Source organism: Triticum dicoccoides, chromosome 2B (assembly GCF_002162155.2).
Source record: "Triticum dicoccoides isolate Atlit2015 ecotype Zavitan chromosome 2B, WEW_v2.0, whole genome shotgun sequence".
Classification (NCBI taxonomy): Eukaryota; Viridiplantae; Streptophyta; class Magnoliopsida; order Poales; family Poaceae; genus Triticum; species Triticum dicoccoides.
Genome location: NC_041383.1, coordinates 778545621 through 778555682, shown reverse-complemented (window position 1 = coordinate 778555682; position 10062 = coordinate 778545621). Strand labels below are relative to the sequence as shown.

General features: G+C 53.9%; 1 protein-coding gene across 1 annotated transcript; it reads right to left on the bottom strand.

Annotated features, from left to right (window-relative positions):
• Positions 1-1850: 1850 nt before the first annotated feature.
• Positions 1851-3059, bottom strand: LOC119368768 (heavy metal-associated isoprenylated plant protein 39-like). The gene is made up of 3 exons (XM_037633927.1): positions 2878-3059; positions 2695-2770; positions 1851-2563 (listed from the first exon to the last, which is right to left on the bottom strand). Exons 1-3 carry the CDS (start codon positions 2881-2883, stop codon positions 2184-2186), a joined length of 462 nt encoding a protein of 153 aa, XP_037489824.1. The 5' UTR covers positions 2884-3059; the 3' UTR covers positions 1851-2183.
• Between the last annotated feature and the right edge of the window lie 7003 nt (positions 3060-10062).

Genomic DNA, 10062 nt, shown 5'->3' with positions numbered 1-10062 from the left:
CCTAACATCTAAAACCTGGGACCCCAACCTAGCCACTTGCCGGGTCTGGGGCACACACTGGTCCGGCGTGCTCTCAGAGGCCGCCGCCGCCAACTGCCACCGCTCCATCTTCAGAACTGTACTGATGCATCAACCTTGCTCGGTCTAGCTATCGTTGACGCCTCCACGGTGCCCAACGGCACCTCCTCCCTGCGCGCAAACAGCTGAGCATGTCGCGGTCGCCACTGATATACCTCAGCGCCATGCTGCCAAGTACCACCAGCCGACACAGCTTGAAGTCCTTGGAAGATCTGTCGTGCGTAGCACGTGCCGACCAGGCATGACCAAGCGTAGCACCGTCGGTCAGGCATGACTTGACATCTCCACCGAAGCTCCGTGCAAGACGAAGCCGCTCCACCTCCTGCCTCTGACTTCCAACGCTGCTCCACAAACGATGCTCCCAAGAGAGAAACGACACCGCGGTGCCGCCATTGTCCGATCTGGAACACCAGATCCTAGGGTTTCCCCCGGAGCAGCACGAGTGGGTCGACAGTAGTTACAAGACGATGCCTTCATCAAGGTAACGGCGTAGAACGTCGCCATCGCCTGCCATCGGCTCGGTTTTCACCGGCAACCATGTCTCCCCAACTCATAGCCGGACTAGATGATGGATCTCGAGATCCGATCACCAAGCTTCTGGCCGGCCACCACCGACGAAGAAGATGACCACCACCACTGGCTACACCGGCCAGAACAGATCTGCCATGGGTGCCGCCAAGCAGTCCACCAGGCCCTCGACGCCGCCGCCGATCTAAAGCCAGATGACATGCCGCCGAAGAACGCATCGCGCCGCCGCCCGATCCAGGCCAGCCGCCGCAGCCGCCGCCCATGGCCCGAGGCAGGGCCGACCGCCGCCGTCATCGAAGCCAACGCCGTCGCATCTAGATCGGCCGCACCTCCACGCATGTTGGGGCCCCGTCACCCCTGAGATGCGGGAGCGAGGAAGAGCCCCCGCCACCGTCGTCGGCCTCCGGGCACAAGCCGGCGGCGTCCTCCGGCGGCAACGGAAGGAGGGGAGGAAGTTGGGCTAGGCCCGGCGGCGGCTAGGGTTGGGGAGCCCGCGAGTCGCCCGAGCAGGGGGGCAGACGCGGGGGATGTCTTATGAAAACAACTACAACACTTTGGAGACAGTGCCCCTCAAAAATAGAAAAACAAAAAAGGGATTTATATTTTCGAAGTTACAAGATGGCACAATATTAGGCCTACACAATTAATATCGATATCAAGGAGCCGTAATAACGGGGAGAATCTCAGCCACCCACATTCATCGCACAACCATGCCAATCATAGTACGATTTCACATGATTCAGCTGTGCTGAATTTACCTATGACGTGAATCGCGATGGTTTTAGTGCTGATTTACACTACTACCTCAGTTTCAGTGAATAAGTCATTCACGTAGTTCTAGGTTAACGATTTAACCATCTAAATATGTATTATATGTGATAAAAAAATATTTAGAAACTACATCCTTGTAGAAATCTAGTGATATACTTTTCACGACATATAACACATATTTAATTTCTCAAATCGATGACCTAGAACTACGCGAATGACTTATGAGTGCTGCTATGCACACGATGATGTTCAGACGATGTGTGAACGACAGCCTATATCAGTCCGTCTACGCATATTAGTAAAGTGAAGTCGACGGCTGGATCGGGCATCGTCCTGCTGTCGTGCAAGGCTGTGTCGTTCGCACATCAGTTCCGATGACTTATTCACCTAGACGGAGGTAGTATAGTTTTCCATCAGGAGAACAAGCATAAGTACTTTTCAGACCAGTTGGGCAGCATTTTCTGAAATTCAGATACCATCAAAAGTTCTTTCTCTTTATATATAGCTCTTCTCACTCTACAAACTGATCAGCAGATGCATGCAGATGTGGTAGTACTACTACAACTAGCATCCCGATCGGTCGACATCTTGCCGAAAATAAGCCAAACAGCACCTATCGATGCAACGCAACTGGTAATTACTCGGTCGTATACGCAAGTGTAACGCACGCCGTCGATCGCTGCGGCAGGTGGGCTGGTGAGTACGGCAATCGCCAACCACCGGCAGCGGCGGCGGCAGAGGAAGACAGGCAGGACAGCGACGAAATGTACAGGGGAAGATGGGCGGCGGCGGCGCGTGGGCGTCGATCAGCAGATGACGCACGAGTTGGGGTCCTCCTCGGCGCTGTGGACGATGTAGCGCGGCTGCGGCGGCATCGGGTACCAGTAGGGCGGGTACACCGGCACGGCCGGCTTCGCCTCCTGCTGCTTCTTGTCGCCGTCCTTCTTGTCCCCGTCTTTCTTGTCGCCGCCGTCCTTCTTGTCGCCGTCCTTCTTGTCCCCGGCGGGCTTCTTGTCGCCGCCGCCGTCCTTCTTGTCGTCCTTCTTCTCCTCCTTGGCCGGGCCGACGGAGACGATCTGCGCGCCGGGGAAGAGCTTGCGCAGCTTGCCGACGACGGCGACGGGGTCGACGGTGCCCACGACGGTCATCTTCTGCTCCTTCATGTCCACGCCCAGCTGGTCGATGCCTGTGGTAATTGAAATTCAGATAGTATGTATGAGGATTCTGGCCTTCAATTCTGCACATAATTACTGTCCAGGCGAAGCAGAGCAAGAGGAAACGGAAACGGAGGGGGGGAAGCTGGGATGAGAGGGGTACCGTGGAGACCGGAGACTGCCTTGAGCGCCTTGGCCTTCTGCCTGTCGTCGTTCACGGCCAGCTTCACCACAACCTTCTGTAGCCATCAGACAAGATAACAAAATCAGCAACCAAGAACCAGAAAACAGGAACCAAATTAACCCCTCAGCTCGATCGATCGGGTGCAAGCAACCACGCACGCACCTTCATGGCGGCGAGTGACCGGGGAGGGTCCTTGAGCGGCGGCGAACTGCTCCGGACGAGCCGACGCGAACTCAGCAACGGGACAAGGCGGGAGGGCGGAGCGAAATGGAACGGCCGGCGTGCGTCGTGCCGGCGTGCGTCGTGTACTGTGTATCTGGCGATGGATTCTGTGGCTACTGGCAATGGACAAATGGTGGCAGTGGCCGGCCACTGGTTTTATAGGCGGGAAGCCAGGGGCGGCACCGGAGCGCGACCCGGCGTGGCGTGGCGACAGCAAGGCCCGGCGTTTGCGTTTACGTCGGGGCCAAGGAAGCCGCGACGAAGCTCGCGTCGGGCGGACCGCGCGGTATCAAACACCGGTGGAAAAAAACAAGCACCGTTGGATAACAGCACGGCGGCAAGAAGTACGTAATCATAAGGGTCGATTTGGGGGGCAATACACAGGAGCAACCGGGCGCTCCACCCCCTATACGAGTTTCAAATTAAAAAAAAAACTGAAATCTTGGAATATCAAACCCCGCGTGTCCAATCAACTCATGTGTGAAGTATCATGAAAAAATGCCAAAAAATATATCTATGACGAAGAAAATACAGTCCAACCTACAATACATCTGAACCGTTACTTTTATACATAAGATTTTAATTCGTCTTTTTGCCACCGGTAAATTTTCAGACCAGTCTTGCTACTAAGTCTTAATCGACTCTAAATTTTGCACGCCTTCTTGTCCCCGCCGCCGTTTTCGTATGAGTAGGCATCTTTTCAACCGTATTACAGAGGTGGTGGTCGGCTACGATGACTATTTCAAGTGCAAAGAGGATGCCCTTGGAAAGATTGACTTCTCCTCTTATCAGGAATGCACTGCAGTTGTCCGGATGCTTGCATAGAAGTGCCCGGTGATCTCATTGACGAGTACATCCGTATGAGCGAGTCTACATGCCTACTTCATGTACAAGTTCTGGAAAGCTGTGATTGCTGTGTTTGGCCCTGAGTACTTGAGAGAGCCGACTCCTCAAGATACAGCCTGCTTGTTGGCGATGAATGCCAGCAGGGGCTTTTCCAGGGATGCTTGGCAGCATAGACTGCATGCACTGGGAGTGGAAGAACTGCCCTTCTACTTGTCAAGGGCAGTATAAGGGCCATGTCAGGGCTTGCACTATCATATTTGAGGCCGTGGCATCTCAAGATCTCTGGATCTGGCACTCTTTCTTCGGCATGGCCGGATCACACAATGATATCAAAATGCTTCAACGCTCGCCGGTGTTTGCAAGGCTTGCCGAAGGGAACATCCCACCGGTGAATGTTACCATCAACGGCCACAACTACGACAAATGATACTACCTAGGTGACGGTATCTATCCTCAGTGAATCACTATTGTGAAGACAATCCCCAACCCTGTCGGAGAGAAGAGGAAAAGATTCGTCCAAGAGCAAGAGAGTGCTAGGAAGGACGTTGAGCGTGCCTTCGGTGTTTTACAATCTCGATGGGGCATTGTTTGGTATCCTGATAGGACTTGAAGCACGAAGAAGCTGTGGGAGGTGATTACTGCTTGTGTGATCATGCACAATATGATCGTAAAAGATGATCGTCCGGAACATATCTACGATCAAGGGTTTCAGTTTCAGGATGAGAATGTTGTGCCTGAGTATGGAGGAGCGGCAACGTTTGAACAGTTCACCATGGAATGCGTGATAGGGAAACTCACATGCAGCTGCAAAATGATTTGGTCGAGTATATATGGGCTCATGTTGACAATCAATAGATGTATCCTTTTTATTTGGCTTGTAAAACTATGTGAGAACAATTTAATTTATATTCGGGTTTGTAAAACTATGCTTTACATTTGGTTGTGAAAACTATGTATCTCCGTGAAACTATATATTTGCTTGTGAAATATGCAAAGTGTTCATTGAAAATGGAGGCCAGCCGGCCACGCCGGTAAATATGGGTCGGCGTGTTGAGCGCATTGCTGACCCATAACAAAAGGAGTGTGGCCGATACAAACGGACAAATGTGCCGTCCGTTTGGACCGGGGCATTGGAGTTGCTTTTTTCTCGAAACGGAGTCAAAAAATTTGCCTCATAGATTAATTAAGCAGAAGAGTATTGCTCAGTTAATTAAACGGAAAACCAATACAAATCAACCATAGGTAGACTACACACAGAGCATGCAATCCTAAAAACACGTGATCCGACAACCAACCCTCACACCGCAACATCGCAAAGATAGCCCCAACGAGAGTAATTCAGTCGAAGACCACACGCACCACCAAAGCCAGAAAGACAAGTCAGTTCATAAGGACAACCCAAAATACCGATGGCCATCCATCAAGCAGCTGCAGACGCCTTTATGTCATTTGAATGAGACTTGGTTAAATTTCAGTTGCTTGAGATCTAGCCACACTTTTTTTCTAAACTAAATGTACATACGGTGGGGCGGAGCACCCATCGTGCTAAAAATCCTCTTCCGTCGATTTCGCGCCCTTTGATCTGTGGCTCGATGAGTCCCGGTCCGGCGTTGGTTGCTTGTGCTTGGTTGGACGAGTGGGCGGGTAGGGGGAGTAGTATACTGTGTCGTACAGAGCCGTGTGCGCGTGGAGGTGGGGGAGCCGGGAAGGATCCATGATGTGCGACGGGGCCAGTGGGCGCGCGCGGTGGCCCGCGGCCGGACGACCTTGGCGAGTCGTCTCTTTCGTCGATGGTATGAACGGGCACGTGCCGGGAGGGGGTGAGCAACTGCTAGCGGCCATTGACTGACTTGGGAGCAAGCAAGCAGATCCATAGACCGATCTGGCATTGGAGTGTAGTGCAGTGCTGTCGCTGGCTTTTTGCCAATTGTGTTGTGGGATTCGACTTGATCCCAAGACACCAGGGCCTCATCATCATCATTGCTGCAGCTACGGCGAACGCAGACGGTCGGTCCAGTTCTGCGCCAGCCGGTCTGCTGTCAACGACGTACGACCCGGAATTCCCAAGAATTTGTACCGTGTAGTCACAGTACGAGCCTTTGTACGGCTAACGGTTTGGTCTGGTCACCACGGGCACGGCCGCACCGGCGCGGCTTTCTATTGAGGAACCAGACAGACTTTGTACCGTGTAGAGCGCTTTCCTCCTTCGAGCCCGCTGCTTTTCAAACTCCGGTCGCCACGGGGCCACGCCACCAAAGAAAATCGAGTGAATTGCAAAAAACCACCACATTTGAAGTTCTCATTCGGAATTGCCAGCACATTTCTTGCGCGCCCCAAAAATCTACCAGTTTTCTTGTTAATTTTCTCAGTAAACACTGATGACCGATTTGAACCGTTTTAATCCGATTTCCGACCTGTTGGGTCCACCTGTAAGTGCTGACATGGCAGTAAACGGTCAGCACCGTTTGTTTACTCATATGCTAAACAGAGGGTCCACCCGTGAGTAGCCTTGTCTTTCTAAATCTTTTCTCTTTGGAGGCATTCCATCGAACAGGTATGCAGCATGGTCGTGAGCGAGCAGGTCGCAGGGAAGCAACGGCCAGGCTCGTGGCGAAGCTCGTCGAAGGCGACGGAGGGTGTACTGTCGGGCGAGGCCGGCCTCACTAGAGGAAGATAAAGGCACGGGGGCGTACTGTCGGATGAGGCCGTGCCCAGGAGGAGCCGCCGGCCGAGGCCTCCGACACGTAGCAGGAGCAGCAGCAGGCCACACCTTGGAAGTGTCATGTGGAGCCACGGGCTGAGCCATCCGGCACGCAACGGGAGCAGCAGCAGGCCACGCCTGGGCGGAGCCGGCTGCCAGGCCGGAGGGCGCCGCCATGACGCTTCGAATGGCCTAGGTGCCAGCGCGGGAGCTCCACTGCTCCAGTTCCCGCTGCTCGCCGGAAGGCGCTGCTGTGACGCGCGTGACGGCCATCGAAGGGGTGCTGGCCGGCTGAGCTCCTGGGCGGTGCTGGTGTAGCCATGGCCGAGGTGGTACATGGCCGAAGCTTAGTGGCGGCCATGGCTTGGTTCTTCGGGGAAGGGAGCAGGGGCTCGGGAGGGTGTGGCCGGTGGAGCAGAAGAGGCCGGGGGGAGGTTGTGGCCGGCGAGGGGCGACATTGCGGCACACGCTGAGGCGGTGGTGGCATGAGCTTGTGGCCGGAGGCCACGCTGTTCCTCGACTTTGGCGAGACTCCGGTCAACCCCGGCGACTCCGACCGCACAAACCACCTCACCTCCATCCCTAGGCCACAAGACGGTCCGCCGGCGAGAACCAACACGAGCTCCAAGAATCATCACCGTTCTACGCGCAAGCTGTTCGATGAAATGGTACAAAGATAAACATGGTGGCAAACTCTGACTGGTGGGTCCCATGTCCAACTTAACCGTCAACGCCGTCTGTGTTGACCGTTTTGTGCAATGTCAGCGCTTACAAGTGGATCCGACATGTCAGAAATTGGATTAAAACAATTTAAATCGGTCATCAGTGTTTATTGAGAAAATTAACAAGAAAACCGGTAGATTTTTGAGGCGCGCAAGAAATGTGGTGGCAATTCCGAATGAGAACTTCAAATGTGATGGTTTTTTGCAATTCACTCAAGAAAATCAGTCCAAAAAGCTCGCGACCCTCTTCCACAGTTGAAGAGATGAAGCGTGATCACCGCGACCATCTCGGTCAGAAAGGTGCAGTAGTGGCAGGACGACGTCGTGTCGCTATGGAATGGAAGCTTGCTTATTAATTCCATCGTGCAATATTATATAAACCGCTCAGCTCGCACGGGGTTTTTCCGTCGCGAAATGGATAAAATAACCCGTAGAAAATGGTTAGAGGAAAAATTCTTGGTGACGTACGCTGTCAACGGTCCGTGCAGGCACCGATGGCTGCATTTGCTGTTAACAATGGCGGGTCGAGCAATCGCCCTGCGCCCCTGCGGATTTGCCGGCCACTTCTGGTGCGTAGTACGATCGAGCAAGCAGGAATGAATTAAGACGTGCTCATGGTTCATGGATGACGTGCTGTTATGGCAGTGGGGATGGAATATGGAGTGTTTGTTATTACGGCCCGTGGTTAACAATGCATTAGGTCCTAATCAGATGTCAGGGCTCGTGAAAGAACAAGTATATATCAAGTGAAGTTTCTGTTTTTTTTAATCAAGCAGGTATGACATTGCTGAGTGCAACCGTGGGTAACTGCACTGCACGGTGTTGTAGTAAAGGTGGATTTGGGATTTATTTTTTCCTTTCGGCTTGATCGATCGGTCGCTTTTGCTGCTGCTGCTGTTGCAATTGGTGCGTGTCACGCTTGCAGATGCTGCTACTGCACCTGCAGCGGACTAACAAGTGCAGTTTAGTTATCTGAACCTGCAACCCACGGTTGGGCTGGTTCGAGTGCGTGTGTGAGTTGTGATTGGGTTGTGACCTTGTAAGGGTGGCCCAGTGGGGCGGCTACATATGTACGACTCTCAGGACGAAAGAATCAACGAGTGATTGATCGAGTCTTCTTTCCCCTTCTCCACGCCTCTCACCTACTCTGCTTTCTCCTCCCTCACCCCAAATTCTAGATCGGGATCCGCCTGGGCATTACAGTGGTACTCAGAGCCGGCACAAATCCTCTAGAAATTTTTCTCCGATCGGCCGCCGCTGCTCGCTAATTCCTCCAGATCGAGCGGTAACATCCATCGAGCTAGGTGCGAGCCGCCCCGGCGAGCTCGCTCAAAATCGTACTCGGGGTTCGCCTCGATCCGGAGCGCGATCACGGCGCCGTCCAAGCCCTCCGCCCAGACACGCCGCGTACTGGACGCGATGACGGAAACGACGGACAAGCTTCAAACCCTGCTCGAGTCCGTCATCCGCCACCTCGACGCCAATCAGAAGACGGCAGACGAGCGCCACCAAGCCCAAGTCTCCTACAACGATCAGGTCTCCAACGAGCTCAAGCACCTGGCCAAGCAGATAGATCTGACGCAGGCAGATGTGGACGAGACCCGCAAGTCCCCTCGCCGCTCGACCCAAGCACATCCATGATGGGAACGACGCTGGCCTCTGGATCCGTCAGTCAAGCGCCACCCCCTCCACCACCAACGACTCGACCACCACCACCTCCACCGCTCTACACAGAGGGCGCCGCACAGCTTCCGTTCGGCCGCCTCGTCAACCACGGTCCTCCGCTCCTGCTCCAACACTCGCCACCCGCGTACGAGCAACATCGCGGGAACGACCACTACACTAAGCCGCCCAAGCATGATTTCCCTCGTTTCGACGGCGATGCGCCGCGCATCTGGCTCGAGCGGTGCACCTCCTATTTTGAGTTGTACCGAGTGCCACAGCACAATTGGGTCACAACAGCGGGGCTGTATATGGATGGAATCGCTGCGATGTGGCTACAAGCATATCGCCAGACACATCCTGCTCTGTCCTGGGCAGCTTTCAGAACCGCTGTCGAAGCAGAATTTGGCCCAGAAGAATTCGAGGCGCAGATGCATCACCTAGTTCAACTGCGTCAGACTGGCAGCGTTTAGGAGTACCGTCAGCAGTTCGAAACCTCAATGTATCATCTACTTTCCTTGGATCCAACACTGAGCACCCAATTCTTCATATCGCAGTTCCTGTTGGGACTGAAGGATGAACTGCGGTTGGGCGTCAGGTTACAAGCCCCAACCAGCATCACCAGAGCTGCTGTGTTTGCACGCATTCAAGAGGAATAGCTGGAAAAACAAAGAGCACCACGCAGCCGCATCGTTCCTGTCGGGCGACCGCCTCCAGCAGCAACAGCAGCAGCTCCACAGGCTCGCGCAGCCGCTCAACCTCGTCCAGGGGGCGATGAGGACGCTCGAGAATGGCAACTCAAGGAATTCCGCAGAGCCAACGGTCTCTGTTTCCGCTGTGGGGACAAGTACTCCCGCGAGCATCAGTGCAAGCGCACCGGCCAAATTCTGATGATCGAAGTAGGCGATTTTGGAGAGATTCTATCGGACGACACAGTCCATGTGCTGCAACTCTTGGACCCGCCTGTCACCAACGAACCTGAATGTTGTGCAATCTCGCATCATGCAGTTTCTGGAGAAGAAGCTCCATCTACCATCCACCTGCGCGCACAAGTGGGAGATCAGTACATGTTGTTGTTAGTGGATTCGGGCAGTTCGCACAGTTTCATCAGCGACTCTTTTGTGCAGCGCGTGTCAGCAAAAACAGCGGCCTTACCACCAGTGTCAGTTCGAGTGGCCAATGGACAACGACTGC

What these genes read in the sequence shown, in the direction of transcription:
- LOC119368768 (XM_037633927.1), bottom strand. An exon ending in GGCAGTCTCCGGTCTCCACG is followed by an intron (nt 2,564 to 2,694) that starts GTACCCCTCTCA and finishes CAATTACCACAG; the next exon opens with GCATCGACCAGCTGGGCGTG.